We start from the raw sequence: 20272 nt of genomic DNA, 5'->3' as shown, positions 1-20272 counted from the left end.
GGTTCTTCATCACTCGAGAAACAAGTGACCAAACACAATTTATACAGTGCTATTTAAATTTGAGTTTCTACTCTAAATTCAATTAAATATGGCCCATTCAGGGATTGCACCGCTATTAAACCTTCATATATTGTTTGTTGGCTGCTGGTGTATATTCTATGATTGTGTTCGTTACATCATCTTCTCGAAAATATTTCTCCATTCTTCACTATTTCTTGCTATTTGTCCCAAATTTCCAACTTAGATTCTTTTCACGTCTTCCCTCATCTCTTTTGAAAAGCTAGATTCAGGTCTTCAACTTGTTTTCCTTTCCGCTGATTCCCAATCCGTCACCATTCTCAGTACATTATCATCTTTCATTCTCCATTTTTGTTCCTGCCTTCTGAGCCTTTTTTTCTTGATTTCGAAGACATTATCCTTCAGACATGTTTTCACAATTCTCCTGTTCATTCTTCCTGTGTAGTCATTTGTATCAACTCTAATTGGCTCCATTACTGTTAGCAGTATTCTTCTTTCTGCAACAATTTTGTCTTCTCCAATAGATTAAAAAGCGGACAAATCAATTTGCAGGTAGTGGTTCCACTAGTTAATTACCGAAAAATCAATTAGAATAATCATCATTCAACAAACAAAGTCCATATCGGACCAAAAAACTTCAGGTATATAAACAGCAAACCCTTGTCTTTAGATTCAGTATCAATTTTCTTCTCCTGAAGATGCTAACCTTGTTAGCGAAACGCGTGTTGAGTGTAAAAATATCAGTTTGGTGTTATGGTAATTGATCTCTAGAAATAGTTTTCAAAAATCGGTTTGCAAAACCACTCACTACATCACCTAACCCCACGAACACACGGCACTGATAAAGAAATATTGTGAAACGGACAAAAAATTTGTATTCAGCCAGTCTAGCTAGCCGAGCCTTCATTCCTCAACTACATTTGATAGCACGTTTACTAAATATCTGGGCGACTAGGGGCCACAGGCAAGAAATGTTTATGACTGTACTCTTATTTTTATTGCCGTTCCAATTGGGAATGGATAGACTATACATCAGAATCCAATAAATATTATATAGTGTCAGCCTACATGGAAGTCATGAATATTTTCTGTGAGTGTGGGTCAAATCGTGAGAGCGTCCAACAAAATCTTTGCTTTTTGCATTAGTTCCTTTTGTTATTTTTAGGAACCGCGCTATATTATTTCGTTGCTCCACCAACCTGTTTAGAATAAACACTGTGAGTGTTCAGAAGGCCCTGCATGCCAGTATGACAAGTGCACATCTGTGCCGGGGGTGAGAAGAACAAAACACTTCACTTTTCACCCTCTATGTGTTAAATTACTAATATTATTATTCCATCCCACTGTTATTATAATAATTTGAATTATGTTCTCTGGTGACCGTGGAAACTGGATAGCTTTTTGACAACGGACTAATATGTATTATCACAGAGACGAAAATAGATATTTGTCGTTTATATAGTCCATCAGGAAGCTTATATAATATTGAGTAAGGGTCCTGGAAATTCTGTTGTAGGTAGATATTAGGTTGTTTTGAAAGTTTTGTCCGTTTTAATTCCATGTGTTTTTGTAGCTCTCTCCCAGAAACTATATTATATTGTTCCGTGGTGAATACTGATCGTTAGATAATTTGGTACTGTATACAATGATGCTGTTTATTTTTTCCAAATTTCAATTTTTTTTGTCAACTTACAGTAATCCAGGATAAGGATTTGAGGACCCTGGTGGAGACTGACCCATCACGAACGGTGTGTTGGATGGCGAAAGAACTGGGCGTCAGCTCCCCAGACAAAAGGCTCGGAAACTGGGTGCCTCGTGATTTGAACGATCGACAGAAAATGTTACGTTTCGAAGTCCGTTTTATTCTTTTTGTGCAAACAAAACGATCCTATGGATATGGATAGGCTAGTCACGTGTGAGGAAAAATGGATCGTCTACGACAATAGGAGACGTTTAGGATAGTGGTTGCACACCGAAGAGGCACCCAGCCACTTCCCAAAGGCAAGAACACAGCAAATGAAGACCATGGTTACTGTGTGGTGGTCAGCGGATGGTGTGATTCACTATAACTTTCTGCAACTGGGCCAAACCATCACAGCAGAGTCGTATTGTGAGGAAATCGACGAAATGTAACGAACATTGCATCAGCAGCAGACGGCAGTGGTCAATAGAAAAAAGAGGTCCGATCCTGCTTCACCACAACGCACATCCGCACGTTTCACAAATCACCGCCCAAAAATCAAACGAATTGAGCGTCAAAGTTCTGCTTCAACCACCATACTCCCCAGACTTCTCGCCAACCGACTACCATCTTTTCAAGCGCTCCGATCAATTTTTATCCACCACTTTCTTCGCAAATTAACAACTTCTTTTTTCTGCTCACAATCAACATAAAGAAACCATTTTTTTAATATTCATTATGTAGATCTAGAATTTCGGGTAAGATTAGAACTGAAATCGACGAGAGCGCAGAAGAGCCGAAATAACTCGAAATTTCGACTTTGAACTCGAAATAAGACTTTGATCTCAAAATTTCGAATTTCAACTCAAAATTTCGACTTTAAACTTCAAATTCCGACTTCAATCATGAAATTACGACTTTATTCTCGAAATTACAACTTTTAAGTCGGAATTACGTCCTTAAACATCACATTCCGACTTTAATCACGAGATTATGACTTTAATCTTTAAATTCCAACTTTAATTATTCAATTACAACTTTAAACTCCAATTACAGTCAAAATTTCGAGATCAAAGTGGTAATTTCGAGATTGAAGTCGGAATTTCGAATTACAAGTATCATTTTGGAGTTAAAAGTCATGATAACGAGATTAAAATCATTATTTCGAGATTGAAGTAGAAATTTCGAGATCAGAGTCGTAATTTCAAGATCGAAGTCGAAATTTTTAGATCAAAGTCGTAATTTTGAGATCAAAGTCGTAATTTTGAGATCAAAGTCGTAATTTTGAGATTAAAATCGTAATTTTAAGATTAAAGTCGTAATTTCGAGATTAAAGTCGTAATTTCGAGATTAAAGACGAAATTTGACATCAAAGTGGTTCATTCGGAATTAAAGTCATAATTTCGAGATAAAAGACGAAATTTTGAATTTGAAGTCGTAATTTTGAGATCAAAGTCGTAATTACAGAATTAAACACGAAATTTCGAGATCAACGTGATTATTTCGAGATTAAAGCTGAAATTTCGAGATCAAACTGGTTATTTCGAGATTGAAGTCATGATTTCGGGATAAAAGATAAAATTCCGAATTTGAAGTCGAAATTTCGAGATAAAAGTGGTTATTTCGAGATTAAATCATAATTTCCAGATGAAAGACGAAATTTCGAATTTGAAGTCGTAATTTCGAGATCGAAGTCGTAATTTTGAGATCGTAGTCGTAATTTCGGCATACCAGTCGTAATTTCGAGATAAGTCGACATTTGGATTTTCAAAGTCGCAATTTCGAGTTTAAAGTCGTAATTTCGAACTGAAAGTCGTGATTTTGAGATTGAAGTCATAAGTAATTTCGAGATTAAAAACGAAATTACGAAATCAAACTCGAAATTTCGAGATCAAACTCGAAATTTCGAGATCAAAGTCGTAATTTCGAAATTGAAGTAAAAATTTCGAGTTGAAAGTCGCACTTTTCAAGAAACGAATACTAAAACTATGCGGCGCTTCCGTTAAAATCGAACCTCATTCAATTTTAATTCATCAAACAACACTCGAACCGCCAATGCTTCCGGTGGCACAGTTCCACTTCGTTAAATGCAAACACACACACAACGCCTGGCGAGATACCCCAAAACGCCCGGTGAGTGCCTCTCCAGTCCATTAGAGGCACGCTCCTAAACAAAGGAGCATCGCATGGTGGCCGGGAGTTCCCCGTGGTGTAGAGTTACGCGATAGCATCACCCCCTCTCGACCGTTATGACGTGAAGATGACTACGAATTGGCGGGCGGCGGTTTCGATTCAGACACGCGTGCGGTGCGGCCGTAAGGCGCAATTCTGCTTGCTTTCGGCGAGTTTTCGCTATTATTTTCCCGATCGGAAAAATCCTTATATTAGCCGCCGGGATTAGGGAAGCCAATAATGATAATTATATTAGTATTGAATTGTAATCCGCCGCCGACACACCACAGCTGATTCTCACGCTTTGCTCCAATTATGGTTATTGGCTCTCATATGTCAATCGAAAATGTCTATAAATTCGGTGAAATCTAATAAAGTTCTTAGAATAAAAGACTTGATGTGTTCAGGAGTCTCCTGTATTGTATTGAATTTCTATGATTATGTTTTTGACAGAATTACACGCCTTACAAAGATTTGCTTTTCTTCACTATGGCCATCGCAATAACTGTCAAGATCAATGCCGTAGCCAGAGCGGGGATCAAGGGCGATTGACCTCCTCCTCCCGAAAGTTCTACAAGCAACGGCCATCCAAAAATTATATCAAATAAAACGATTGGCTTGTTTAAACATCACAGGAGTCATGAGAATAACAGCAACCGCGGCAATAGAATTGATTACTGGTTTGTCCCTTCTGGACCTGTACGTTGAGAAGGCTGCGTCAATGGCCATGTTACGATTGCACACGGCTGGTGTAAACCTCGAAGTAGGAATGGGTCAATGAAGGCTGAGCCAGAAGCGCACACTGCGCAACCTCTATTGCAGGCAACCAGTGATGCAATTGTACCCAGGTTTGTGTTTGATGAACCCTACAAAATACAAATGAAACAGAACACAGAGTCAGATACTACAAATGCAATATGCATATATACAGACGGCTCAAAAACCAAAGGAGGCTTAGGATGTGGAGTGTACTTCAGATCACTAAGCCTAAGGATTGAGTGGGAATGGGAAAAAATACCAGCGTGGTTCAAACGGAACTGGCTGATATCTCAATCGCCACAAAAGAAATAACCAGGAAAGGAATATGTGGCAAAAAATAGCAATCTGCACTAGTACCAGACAAGCTCTATTAGCCTAGAACAGAGAACCTCAGGGCTAGTACTAGAGTGCCACCAAGATTTAGCCAAAGCCTGAGGTGGATCAAAGGGCACGACAGGAGTAAAGGTAATCGCATTGCCGACTCTTTAGCCAAGGAAGCGGCTGGACTAAGAATTTCAGGACCCAGTGGCACCTACGGCCTGATGACTTCGAAAATTGCGAAACCAGCCAAACGTCACACCCATGCTCAATCCCTGAAGAGATGGGATGAAATCAAAGGATGCAATCTTGTCAGGATCACCCTGGAAGACCCTGGGAAGCTTGTACCGAAGAAATATCTGGCGATGACCAGGAAAAACCTACGCTTAACAGAGGATTTCTGACAATGTCAACTAAAAAAACCCCCATAATATGGGGCTAGTGGACACACCTCTATGACGGAGTTATCGTCAATAAGAGAGTGTGTGTTCGGCAAGTCTTGGCCTACACCTGCCGATATAGAGGAGATGTCCACTAGTGACCTGTCCACCTTCCTGGAAAGGACAGGATCGACGATGACTTAGGAGGACAACTCCTTGGGAGGATGTACAATAGGTCACATGTGGTCTAAATGCTGTGGGCCTACACTCAGCCTCCCTACTCTACAGATACAGATACTATTGGAATTATGAAATCCGTTAGAAATGTATCAAGTCCTGGCAAAAAGAACCAAGTGCTTGAAAGAGACTATTGAAAAAAACTTCCTCGAAACACAATGGAAAAACCTTACGGCAATGTGCGCACAAAGTTTCAAAGATCTTGGCGACACTACCTGTTTCCACACGTACCCCTTTATCTTCTCTGAAACGCCTCACAACTTTTTTAAGAAACTCAACAAGCCAGGAACGACTAAACGGTTTGGCGTTAATTTCAATCCACCGTAGAATTGACATCGACACCGAGGAGGTAATTGATTAGTTTGCTGCAAAGAAAGCTAGAAAACTAAATTTGATTTTATAAAAAGATGTTAATATTTCTGTAATGGTTTTCTAATAAGTATATATGATCATGTAACACAATTTTCTTTCTTTCGTTATTTTTATATTTCATGTTTTTCTACTGTTCCACCAAACCAAACCCTCCCCGAAATTGTTTTCTGGCTTCAGCCACGGTCAAGATTGTGAACAATTTAGGTCGATCAAATCATTTTTTCATTCAAATTGAAAGGGGTATACTATTAGGAGAGATAAATTGTTGGGAAAGTAAGGTTTTGGCTTTTTGCTTCTCCATCTTGATACAGAAAAATGTGAGAATCTTTCAAAGAAAGGAAGGAATCATCAATTTCAAAAAAAACTTCATACAAAGATGTGTAGATCATGCAAAGAAGTAACTTTTAGACACAAACTGGATGAAAAATTCTACCTTCATAATTGATACAAACATTTTTTGTTGTGTTCTGATCTTATGAAAATTGAATATAGTTCTTTCATTACTAATTATTGTTGATATTTCATCATAATGTTGTTAACTAGAGTAATATGTATAGGGGTGGCCGGTCTACAGTCCACCCCCACTCCTCCACTTTTTGTCATTACCCAGTCGACCAATCAGAAGCTACCGCGGGCACAGCGGGAAATTCAAATTGTTCTCACTTTAACGCGACAGACTACCTATCCAAGCTCACCATGACGTGGTCCCAGTGAACATCGGCGGCAGGAAATTTCATGGAAATTAAAATAAGAACATTATCGGTGAAATTGTTGAATAAAACAGGTACAAATACAATAAAAATAAATATAAAATGGAATACACTTATAAAATGATTCATTAAAATACTCTTGCAAGCTATAATAGGGTCTAGTAGCTAGCAAATTTTTAACTGCTTTCTTGAATTGTACGTTGGTCAGATTTGGAAACCTTATATCTACTGGTAAGTGATTGAATAATTTTCCACCATTAAAAAAAATGGAATCATTGATTAATGTTGAGTTAGGTATAGGAAGTCTTATTTCAAATATGCTATTACGAGTAGCATAAGGAGAAGAGACAAAGTCAAACTCCGTTTTATGTTTGTGCACCAAACATACAGTTTCAAGAATGAACAGTGCAACGACGGTTAAAATCTTATTGGCCGCAAAATAATTCCTGCATGATTCTCTAGGTTTGACTTTACAGATACATGTTACTGCCCTTTTCTGTAATATCAACACAGATGGTATACCATGGAATAATATGGATGGATGGAATACCAAAATGGTATTCCATATCTTATTTGGGATTCAATTAAAGCATAGTAAACCATTTTTGATGTGTGAAAACCCAGCTCTTTAGAAACCACCCTCTCACTGCATACTGACGTGTTCATCAAATTTGAGCCTATTATCAATATAGACACCAAGAAATTTTGTGTTCAATTTGTTTTCCAAGATATTATTGTCTATTGACAGTTCATTTAGCAGACATTTAAATGTTATTATATTTGTTTTGGAGATATTCAAGGATAATAAATTAGCATCATACCATAAATTAGCATCTAAATCAGATGATATCTTTTTATGCAGCTCTTCTGGGTTTTTCCTTCCACAATATTGTTGTGGAAGGAAAAAGCATATATTTATTATATATTATTCATTTATAAATAATAATATATAATATATAATAATAAATAATATATTATATTTATTTATATTTATTTATAATTGATAGTGTAACGACCGTATGTATATATAGAAGAGTAGTTTTTCGGAATTGAATCAGACCGAATCCCCGAAAAACTACTCTTCTATTTATTTATTTATTATATAATAATAAATATTGTTGTGTGTCGTTCTCGTTCCGATTCGAAGGTACATTAATACATTTGAACTAGTTGCAATTATGATTAAAAAAAAACAGGAATCGCAAAATACGGTGTTCAGTTATGTACATGAATAATAAAACATATTTGCTGTAGTTATCTGTGCCAGAAGTATTTCAGAGAGACGTTAGTGAGTGGGAAAGAGACGTGTGCGACGTAATCGATGCATAGAAGGATAGAATGATTATTGGAGAGATTCAGTTGAGAGATAAGAGCGTGGCTGAATTACAAAAATAATGATAAAATAGTAATAATGAATGAAAAATTGGATTGAAGAAAAACATGACAGGGAGGCATTCAGTGCAGCATTAGAGAAAAAACATGGCTGCCAAGGTGAAAGAAAAAACAAGACTGCCATCTGGATTTACATCATTTAAGAAAAAAACATGACGTCAATGTGTCAAATGGTGCTTATTTCGATCGAATCGAATAAATATTCACTGGAATGTAGTTTAAACTAGACTCATAAAAACGGACAAAACTTTCGATACAACCCAATATAATGTTGAATCTTGAAGCTCTTAATATCGCAGCAGTCATCGTCATGCACGAAATTATTTCCTCATGACTTCCAAATATTTGGTCTCTTGAGATGTTCAGGGATGAACCTTTATTTCATATGAATTCACAAGGTATAAATATTTTCTATATTATTTTTCCCCAGTAGGTGATTATTGTACTGTCACATAAGAAAAATTACAGAATATATCTGTAACTGATGAAGCTACCGTATACCGAAACGCGTCTTCAATGAAATGTATAGTGTGAAAATTTCATTATTATCATCGTGGATACCTACTTTAGTGTTCAAGAAATGTCTTGTGAGGTTCTCTTTGCAATCGTCCTTCAGCTGTTTGGTTTCGTTGATCTGGCGTCTGGTTGATGAATCGAATTCTTGAGTTGACTACCGAAATCAATTCGACTTCTACCTCCCGTAATAAATCGAATCGGTGAGTTCCTCATTTATACGGAAACCCTCCCCCGACTCATTTGTGTATCACAAATGATAAAAGTGACACTCATTAAATCAATCTTGTTGTTAATACTGGTTCGTAGAAGCGGGAAGTATATTCCGTTTACCCGAAGTAACCCTTCTCCTGCAGCATCTTAGCTGTAAGCTCGTTATTAATTGCCGACGTGGCTTACCAATGAATTATTCACTAATTAGACCAGGCAGAGGGCTATAACTTAACACTGTTAACAACACTGTGGCTTTAATACTACGTTCAACCTTAAACGGGGAAAGGAGGATTAATTAACATCATGTTGGACGAATCTACGGAGGAAAACGACATTTTGAACCGAGAAAAAATGGAGCTATTGTTTTGGGTTTCGAAATAATATCCAGTGTTATTTTTATGATCTAATGTCAGAACTTTAACGGAAATAATACATTATTCACATACATCAGAACTTATTTTATCTTGAAATAAGTAATGACTCAAAATAAATCATATATATTCTCACGGATAAAGTATGATGAGCTGTTTTCTCGGGTTTCGGCAAAGTCTCATTTACCATCTTCTGGTGATGTCTGGTTTTTTCAACCAGACTGCTTAGTTCGAACTCTGTGTCTCAATTTATAGGAATGGATGTTTCCCTTTACCTGCGTTGCTCCCACTACCTGTGTTTGCTCGACTACCTGTTTTAGTCTTATTACCTGAGCTGCCTCTCCTGCCTATTATTGTACCTGTATTGTCATGTGCCGAGTTTTGTTTCTGGGGTTGAGCGATCTAATTGCTTATGCAAAGCGATAAAACGGATCTCCATGTTGATGGTAATCTTTGCGCATCATCCCTCTTGTTCATATTATTAGGTCGTTTTTCAATTTCGATAGCCTCTCTGATTGTTCGCAAGTAAAAGTTTTCGTTGCTTCCTAGTATTTTTGTGTTATCGAAATTGATGTTATGTCCTGTCTACAGTACGTGTTGGAAGAGAGAAGACGTGGTGACTTTCCCTTCACTGCACAATCATGGTATGGTACTTCATACACTCCTTATGACTCCTGTGGTATCTGATCCTTGGGATTACGAAGCATGGACCGTATTGTCCGTTCTGGTACGAACGAAGTTGATATGTTGTGTCGGCGAAGAATTCTGCAGATTTTATCTGTTGTTCCTGCAATATATGGTAGTGTGGTTGTTATGACCGGTGTATCTCGAGTTTTTTGTTGTTTCTGTGTGGTCTTGGCAGCCGCTTTTATACTTCTTTCCGAGTAGTTATTCATTTGTAGAGTTGTTTCGATGGTGTTTAACTCTTGTTGTCTGTGATCGTTGTCTGCCAGCCTCCTCGAACGTGAATTTGTTTTGGGTGGTGGTGTGAATTTGCGTTTAGGTACCTATTCGTGTGTGTTGGCTTTCGATATACCGTGTGACCTAATGTACCGTCCGGCTTTTTTATAATCAGTACATCGACAAATGCGAGCTGGTTTCCTTCTTGTACTTCTTTCGTGAATTTAATTCGTGGATGGATTTCATTCAAGTGGATTTCATTCCTGATTAACAGCTTCAGCTTCCGACCAGAAGGATCTAGTCCCGTTGGGATTGGCAAGCACTTTATCCCTAATTTTCCGATCGTGAAGTTATTTGCGTTTGGAGCTGTTGCGAGGATCAACAAACCTAGTTCGGTTGTCGGCACTGGGATTTTTGCGCCAGTGCAAGACTTTCGGAAGCGAAAGCTTGCTCGCAATTTTTGTTGAACCAAGGTTTGCCGTTAGAAGTTCTTTGCATTAAAAAAGGAATATATGCAACCACGGATGATATAATAACTTTCGTAACTTCAGAAGCACAAATAGATGGATCTTTAGACCTGAAACAATTGTCCAGCCAGGGGAAATTTCACTGTGAATGCTTAGATCCTTAAAACTACGCAACGAATTTTGAAGCGGACTTTTTTAAAAGATAGAGTTATTCAAGAGGAAGATTTATATGTATTTAACATTCATAATATGTTGGAGGTTTCTAATGTGTCGTAAATAAACACATTTTTTGCGCTTATATTGCAAATGCTGCCTGAACCTTACGAGATTGGTCAAAATAACGTGCTACAGTATTGTACCCCTTTGAAAAGTCTACAAAAAGCCCACGATGGTATATGTCTATGTCTCAGGGATAACCCACAATAACTATTTTTATCCTACGAGAAATAATGGCCTATTTACGAAGCGATTCTGAACAATACAGCAATAATCCTTGTCCAATTGAGTACCTTAAATACATTGTGCATTTAACATAGGTCAATATGAACCTTTACAGCATGTGATTTGAATGAATATTTTCGAATATCACAGCTGTAAAATGCAGGAACATAGCGGTTGCGGCGGTACGCACGCGTTTATATGTATATTTAGTGTCAGCATTGCACCCGTGCGGAGCCGGGACGGCTCAACAGTGTGATTATAAACAAAATCACTCACCCGTATGAATATAAGTGTGCTTCTTCATATCAGATTTCTGATGAAATCTTTTACCACAGTACTGACAAGGGTAAGGCCTCGTATCCGAATGTATCAACAGATGAGTTGATAAGGTCGAAGATCTCTTGAAAGATTTCCCGCACTGCTTACACTCGAAAACTTTCTCAACGTTATGAACAGCTCTGTAAAATAATGACAAATTAATAATAATAGTGCCATGCAGAAACGTGTATAGAAGTTGTCAAAAAATAGTAGGCAATTAAGTAAAAAGTAGAACTAAAACTAGAAGTGATACTCAGACTTAAACTAAAAATCTCCCAAGAATTGAAATTCATCTCGTGAAAGGTACTTCCAAAGACATTGTTTAAATTATTCTAAGTAGACCAGAGGAGTCTGTTGGAACGGCAGGAAATAGAAAATATTATTGAGAGAATGAAAATTAGAAAGGGTAGAAAATATTGTGCATATAACAGGAAAAATAAGTTGAAGTCGATTCATGAGGGGGGTGTAAAATTGTTTTTGATTATTTCCTCTGAAACTAAGCTTTCTATTGGAAAAAGTTAAATACAAAAATAGTGATCTAGTCTGGTGCGAACCATTGTTTTACCAATGTAGAACTGGCAAAAACACTTCTTTTCCCCTGCAAAAATGAGTTGTTTTTCACGAGGTATGGACAAAACTTATATTTTACCAAAATATCAAATGAACGTTTCATTTTGGTGTTTAATCTAAAAGATTGAAAAATTCATATAGTGAAAACATGTTTTTCAAAAATTAGCAGTTAATACGTCACAAAGGGTACTTATCCCACGCTACTGAAGACGACTGCCGCAGTTGTAGCTGAAACGTTTAGAGATTGTAACCAAAGAAGACTACGGCAAAACCCGGAAACCACCCAATTTCGAAAAATACTTTTTTCACACTTTCTGTTATACTTTCACGTGGTAATGCTAAATCTTGTTAAAGTACGAAATCGAGATGGAATCTTACACATTATTGATGAAAAAATTCCGTTTCTCGAGTACACAGAAAGGTGCGTTTCTATAATTTTTGAAAGTATACAAAAAAAATTGTGATGAATAAATATTTTTTTTGGTATGAAATAAAAAAAGTTTTTCTCGAACATGCAATTTTGTGTAGAAAATTCTTCCCACTGAAGTTCGAGATCTTTTAACATCTACAACTCAAGATGATTTAGCTATAGTGAAAACTGTTAAAAAAATTATTTTTAATCTCTGAAATTTCATCTCCCTCAACTTGGATTGATTTGAAGTAAATTAATTTTCCTGTCATGATCACAACATTTCCCCCTTTTTAATAATGATGAGTGTTATCATTTATCTCATTTTCGATTAAAAATAGTTAATAAATTTCAAGATTTTTTCTCTACAGAATTCTACTCGGGCTTGTAACCCGATATCGCCTGAACAGACAAAAATTTATAATGTTCGATAAAATTCAGTTTATCATTTATCGATTGAATTTTTGGTACAAATTGAACGGTGCAGACGAATGATTTTTTTCAAATTCATCGGACGAATGTGGGCAAAAATTATTATCAAGTACAATTATAATGAACAAATTTCATAAACATTATATTCAATTCAATTTTGTGTGGAGTGATATTTGTGTATAGCTGGCATTCTAAGTTATATTTTTTTAAACGCATATTTTTTCAAAGTGCATACTACAAAACTGACTATGTTTTTCTGGTATGAAATTCATTAATTTATAAATGTCACTGAAATTCAATAAATCAATTTTTATATATACTGAAAAATATTGCAGTCATGTTTTTTCTAGCCGAAATCATTCGAAACTAAATATTTAACGCAGAAATTAAATTAATTTTGAATATTTCTTGCGGCATGTCATATGGCTATGATTTACGATTAATATAATATCATATTACATATTCTTCAAGAATTTCTACTGAGAGTATCAAACATTTCTAGAAAGTAATTTGGAAAATAACTTTTGTGATCACGTTTTCCACTTATTTTCATTCAACCACAATTTTTTCAACAGTATTAACTTTTCTTGCATTTTATCTGAAGATAGATAATTCAACACAACAAATATTACTGATAATTTTGAAAAACACAGTTTTCAGCATGAATATTTGAAAAAATCACAGCCTACTTACAATACAAAGTCATAAGTTTCCACAGAATACAGTGGAAAACAAATGGATTTTGTTGGAGAAAAAATGGAAGATAGGAGACCGATTTATCCAATTTTCTCTCAAAATGTTCATATGGAAAAAAAGTTCACACAAAACAGAACACTGAGTCAGATGCTACAAATGCAATACGCATATATACAGACGGTTCAAAAACCAAAGGAGGCTCAGATCACTAACCTAAGGATTAAGTGGGGAGTAGGAAAAAATACCAGAACTGGATGGTATCACAGGAAAGGAATTTCTGGCAAAAACAAAACAATCTGCACTGATAGCATACAAGCTCTATTAGCCTTGAACAGACAACGTGTAACCTCAGAGCTAGTACTAGAGTGCCACCAAGATTTAACCAAAGCCTCGGTAGATAATAACATTATCCTGAGGTGGGTTAAAGGGCACGACAGGAGTGAAGGTTATCGCATTGCCGACTCTTTAGCCAAGGAAGCGGCTGGACTAGGAATTTTAGGACCCAGTGGCATCTACGGCCTGATGACATCGACAATTGCGGAACTAGCCAAACCCATGCTCAATCCCTACAGAGATGGGTAGAAATCAAAGGATACAATGAGCGACCCTGGGAAGCAGGCGCCGAAGAAATATCTTCTGGCGATGACCAGGAAAAATCTACCCCTAACAGTAGGATATCTGACTGGCCACTCTTAACTAAGGAAACACCCCCATGCAGGATGTTTGAACAGGAAGATGAAACTGTCAGGCATGTCCTATGCGAACGTCCGGAGTTCTCGTCAATAAAAGAGTGTGTGTTCGGCGAGTCTTGGCCTATACACCAGCCGATTTGAAAGAAATGTCTCTCAGAGACCTGCCCACCTTCATGGAAAGGACGATGACCTAGGAGGACAACTCCTTGGGAAAATGTACAATGGGTCACATGTGTCCTAAGTGCTGTGGAACTACACTTACCCTTTCTGCTCTACAGATACAGATGGGTTCATACAAAAGTTGTGGAACTCTATACTGCCTACAACTTTTTCGTTTAACTTCTTCCAATAAACGGTTTAGATTTAGTTGAAATACTACCTCTACAATTTACTCCACTTCACCCTCATATGCTTTGGACCTTCTTTGATTTATTTTTTCTTAACGAGAGCACTGCGAGGTCTGTTATAGTTATTAACGTTACAAGGTCGATCTGAAGCAGATAACGGATGAGGTTGAATATTGTATTTTTCCCCAACTTTGCAGGGTAAGAAATAGAAATTGATAAATAAAACTATTCTCATGCTGTTTCTTTGTACCACAACAAAATTCATTTGCATTGGCCTAATGGTACAAAATGGGAAATAAAATGCTATAAATTACCGATGTTGGCTGAGGCTGATTTCATGTCCGAAAGTTTTATTGCACAGTTCACAAGCAAACGGTCTCTTGCCGTTATGAGATCTCCTAGCGTGAACCTCAAGTCCGTGGGGCGTTGAAAACATTTTCTCGCACTTGATACAAGAATAAACGTCTCCGATAGGCATCATCCCGGGCCTCATCAGAAGATGGTGGTGATGTGGATGAACCGCGGAAGGATTGTTCAAGAGATGATGCCTGAGCCTGTAAAGCTCGTCAGCAGTTGGTGGGGCCGGATAATGTCCTGGTTGTGCATGGCCACCAGCCATGGCTGCAGCTACAGCGCTGAAGTAGAGTGACGTGGGGGTTGGTAGGAAACTCCTCTCCTCGCCGTCCTTCTGTTGGTACAGCCCGTGCGGAAAGAGTCCCGGATGAACGAAGTTCCTGGGCAGAAAATGCGAGGTGTACTCCTGGGCTGACTTGAGCTGGGCGTCTTTCATCAGATCAACGAAGGGCGGGTAGAGATAGGACCGCGTCACCGAAATAGTCTCTTGGAAACATGGGCTGTCGACCTTTTTCGGGTTGTCCGGCCTCAGCAAAGCGCTGACTGAGAACGCTTCTGATTTTTTGCTGGAAGATTCTATTTTCTGGATATCGGTGATCGACGGTGGTCGTTGGAAGGGAGAGTTGGACCTCGAGTGCACTGGAGAGTCCACTTCTAGTTCTGGTGACGGACTTGGCGAAGGTCTTGGTGATTGGCTGTCCCATCTTTTGTCGCTGCTGAACCTTGGCGACATTCGTTCATCACCGCTGTAGTAGCTGCTCTCGTCTTTGTGGTAGTATTTGGAGTTGTTCACGCTTCCCTGTTCTTCGTCGTCGTCCGATTTTGAGACCAATCGGCTGATACCGAATTTGATGGGTTCTGTAACAAAAAGAGCATTACTGTGATAAATTGCATCATCATACCATATCCTAGTTAGTGGCCATACAAATTTCGAACGAATTTTCTTAAAACTAAAATTGATTGGGAAAAAAAATGTTTACAAATATTGCCAAAGCATTTGGCCGAACTATAACCGAACTATAGCCTTCTATCGTATGTCACCCCTATTTGGAATAACGCAATCAAGAAACATGGAGAATCAAGAGCTGCCTCGTCATTTCATTTGGATTCCAGGACATCGGCTACGGAGACACATCTTTACCGGAAGCAGGAGGTTGCATATCTTAATGAGGATCTAGAAGTGATTTCGAATCGGCGTGAAAGTAATCGGATTCAATTCAATGCCACAAACCGGATATAATAATGTCAGGTCACACAATTCCGCTTTCTGCTTCGATGTTAGTTGGAGGTTAAAATGGAAACCAATATGTATTGACACAATCATGTCGCTGGAATTGCAAAGGCTGCTTCTCAGAAGTTCGGAACACTGTTCCGAACCAAAAAACTGTACACACCTCAACATCTTTTGATGCTTTATAAAGTTCAAATCATATTTTCTTTTGGAGTATTGTTCTCATATATAGAGCTCTGCCCCGAAACATACTCTGAAGTTGCTGGATTCCATTCAGAAGAGAGCTATCCGCCTGATTGGAGACGCGAACATTACGTGCAACATCGGAGAAAGGTTGGAGATTTGTCTCTCTTCTATGGATACTTTCACAGTGTTCAAGTGACTTGGCACTTTTGATTCCACTAAGAGCGGTTCATATCAGAAATACGCAATGCACTGTGGCTGCTCATCGTTTTGAAGTTCACCTCAGTACACCTCGAACTTCACTGTTCAAGAACTCTTCCATCTGGAGAACTGCGTTTATGTGGAATAAACTTCCCGAGCTCGTTTTTCCAAATGGATTTAATCTCCAGCGATTCAAATCCAATGTGAATCGCTACTTCCGCACAGGCACCGCTCTGAGAGCACCTTGAGGATTTTTCTGTAGTGCATGTGTTTTGTCCTCAAAAGAAAAGTTGAGATTCAGAGGAAACGTCCATGAAAAATTAACAGAAGAAAGAGATTCTTGATTAAAGAGTATTCAAAGCGTAACAATACAAACTGTTATTTTAAGATTAGTTGGGCTACACATCAAAAGGGAGATGTAACGAAAGGGTAGTTAACAACTAAGCCTTTAATCCTACATCACTCGATTCTGTTGCTGCAAAACGTGTGGTAACTTTCACAATATGAGGTTTAGGAAACTTTTTTTGTTGAGTAACTCCAAAAAAATCTTACTGTTTATTATAACTGAAATTATGGATAATATTTGGTTATATCCAGATTGTCCGTGAACAAATGTTCTTGATGTTCACCAGAAGTACTTTTCCCGTTATCAGTTTTCTGAATCGTTTTACTTCAATTATAACTTGAAGTATTTTTAACTATATTATTTTTTTATATTACATACCAAATGTTGGCCGATGGGAAAGAAGTAAGGTCTACAAGCTCATTTTGATCTATCAATATGTACAGTCATAGGTGGCGAGAAAAGCCCCACCCTGAAGATGTGCAGTAAATGTGTCGAAATCTGTTATCAGTCTGTTAGATTATTCGAGCAGTAAACATCCGAATTCAGGACCGTATTCAGTTAGTGATGGAGTTTAAAAGTAAATTGCATAAACATATTTTAAATAGTCAAACTCGTGAAAATACAATTCGATTTCTCCCACCGGCCATGACTCAGTCCGGGGGCTGTACATGAGAAATAGATATGCACTCATACGAGATTAGTGGCTTTATGAAAGACTGAATAGTCTTGAAGTTATTGAGAATTTGTTTGAGTTGTATATTTCGAACCAACTGTAAAATTGCTTAATATAGTTGTTCTTTTCAGCTATATTCTCTTTAATTTCCATTTGTATTGTTTTTTCAAGAGATTTCAAATCATTTTATATATTATTAGACAATAGAAGTCTGAACTAACGAAATTCGTAATTTCATCTACTTATGGAAAGATGGATAGAGGGTTCAAGTTTACAAAAGAAATTTTTGACAAATAAACCTTCAAATAATAATAATATTATGAATTTATTCAATTTTCAGTACAAGGATCAGTCAATAACAATTTGAATAATCTGAAAAACTTCAGGAAACCCACAAAGAACACCCTGTGCCAGAAGTACTGTTTTATTCATAATATTTATATTATAAATCAGAACAGTGAGAGTAAAACAGATTTGACAATTTAGGTTATGAAAATGTAAAGAGGTGGAAATCTTAAATGTTAGGAATGTTAAAATATAATCATGTATCTAAGAATGTATAAAGGTAGTATGTAGAAATAAAATGCAAAAAAGGGAAAAATGGTAAATGTTAAAATGAAAATGCAAGCATCTAAAAAGAATAAAAATTGCAACAAAAGTTAGGCTGTAAAATGTGCTATTATTCGCCATGATCCTACAATATTGGAAAGAATCTTACACAAATATTTCGCAAATAAATGTCCCACTTCACTAGTTCCCATTTTAGTAGCTAGTTTCAACAGTGTTCTTACGTGGTATAAATAATTTTAGTGATGAAGGAACACTTACTGAGGCCTTGCCTGTGCATTCCTTCATTGTGTATGGTTATTGTCATCATTTAAAATAAAAAGCATAGTTCAGAGGTGAATAGTTTATTTACTAAACGTGTATTTCGACCAGCAAATTTGTAGTAACTGAACACAATCCAGTGAAATTCGATCTGTGGAGTTATTGGCAAACAACTTGATGTGAGAAACAAAAGGAGATGTTTTAAATAGAAATTTAAAAATTGGGATCGTCCACCAGTACAGGTACTTTTTTAAATGCAATTGTTAACCTCAATTGATTTTCCAAATAAACAGACTTTCATTTGGGATATGAACGGTTGAATCTGAAGTGTAAGTAGAGTAGGTACAAAATAGTGAAAAACTAGTTGTGGATTTTTTTATAAATAATTACAGCATAAGTTGTTTCTGAAGACTGAAGACACGACATATTTGATGGTATGTCCAAAGGTAAATCAGCATTTCACGCACGGCATTTAAATTTTCAAAATTGAATTGACAAAAATGTCGAACAGGTGCCAATATTTATTTTCGATGGTCAAAATTGTGAAACTGGAAGTATTCAGTTTTGTTTAAGTTGAGAATCACTGCATGATCTTGATTGATATTACTTAAAATTTATACAGTTTGCTGTAATTTCTACTTTATTTCTCCATTTACGCCAATGATGATTCTGAAAATCACATTATAATTATTAGTCTGTAACTTTAAAACCATTATCAAAATTGCATGTACTACACTATATGCCAGAAGCAATGCTTGCTTCTGCAAAAAAATATAAAACTAATACTTAACAAGTACATATCATCTCAAAAACACATTATTGACGTAATGGAGAAAACAAACTAGTGATTTGGGCGATTTCGATGCCATCTACCCAACTGCTAACCGCCGAAAGGCTGAATTAACGGTGCTGCTGCATCCATTCGAAGAGGGAACTTGGAACCTTCAATTTTCCTTAGTTTTCTCGGCGGAAAACGGTTTTGATCGAATTCATCACATACTCCCGTTGAACTGTGAACCACGGGAGTGTTTTGGGAAGAGACCAAGCTACCATGATCATTGTAGCTGCAGTTGAAACGGTTTATCCTTGGGTCACGGCTGTTGAAAAAGTTGGGCCGTGAGTCAGTAAAATTGGCGGACTCACGCCTTGGAACACTTGGGTTTGAAGACCTGTGCCTTGGGTCAGACACTACGGGATGGCAGTGATTAATTTTAGTCTCACTAACTTTTTTTTGTTCTTCTACTGCGGTGAGATTTGTTGCTTTGCTCGACTCTATTTCTTCCATGACTTTTTCGGCTTTGGAGATGAGACGGTTTAAGGTTGCAGCTACCGATTCTTCTCCCATAGCCGGACAAATTTTTTTAAGGATATCTGTGGTGTATTTTATTATATCAATTGTATCACTACTTTCTTTATAAAATTTTTGAAAAACAAGATTCAGTTCAATGTGCTGAAGTTATCAAAAAGAGTAACTTGACTCCAAAAGCAGTTATCAACCCTTCTCTCTATGTATGGAGCTCCTAAAAAACAACGTGCTTCGATAATTTTTGATATGCGTATTTCATTAAAAATACTCGAAATGAAAAACGAGTGCAATCAGCTTGTCTTCTTTCAACCTCAGCGGCTGCTCATCAACATATTTTATGGATGAATTACCAAGTTCTAGAGTAGCTAGGTTAATAGTTAGACCCAAAAGACTGGGGGGGACTGGTCAACAATACATTAGAACCAGTTCAGACTTTACTCCCACCTGAGCCGGAAAAACTGCGAAACACAATTTTTTCCAATTGTATAAAGAGTAAACGAAAGATTGTATTTATAATATACCTTGTTTCTGTGGAAAACGTTGTATAGGTGAAACCTCAAGACCGCTAGATGAGAGAAGAAATGAACATCTTGAAAGACAGATGGCAGGATCGGGGTTAGCCGAAAATATTCCAAAATCATCTGATGATCACGGTATAAAATAGACTGAAACAAAAATCATCACCAAAGAAACTCATGGAAAAATTACAAAACTCAAAGAAGCCGCATATATTCTTTTAACA

The 20272-nt window shown here is 37.1% G+C and overlaps 1 protein-coding gene across 1 annotated transcript in view; it reads right to left on the bottom strand.

Moving 5' to 3' along the window:
- sens-2 (zinc finger transcription factor senseless-2) overlaps positions 1-20272 on the bottom strand; it is a 99782-nt gene that overhangs the window by 36336 nt on the left and 43174 nt on the right. Inside the window, exons 3-4 of the mRNA XM_074174925.1 lie at positions 14723-15620; positions 11221-11402 (exon numbers count right to left, since the gene is read on the bottom strand). Of these exons, the coding sequence (XP_074031026.1) occupies positions 11221-11402; positions 14723-15620 (1080 nt within the window). The remainder of the gene's footprint in view (positions 1-11220; positions 11403-14722; positions 15621-20272) is intronic.

Source organism: Leptinotarsa decemlineata, unplaced genomic scaffold (assembly GCF_025532065.1).
Source record: "Leptinotarsa decemlineata unplaced genomic scaffold, Ldec_3_MD MMD2_tig00000882_RagTag_RagTag, whole genome shotgun sequence".
Lineage (NCBI taxonomy): Eukaryota > Metazoa > Arthropoda > Insecta > Coleoptera > Chrysomelidae > Leptinotarsa > Leptinotarsa decemlineata.
This window is presented reverse-complemented; position numbering and strand designations above follow the sequence as displayed.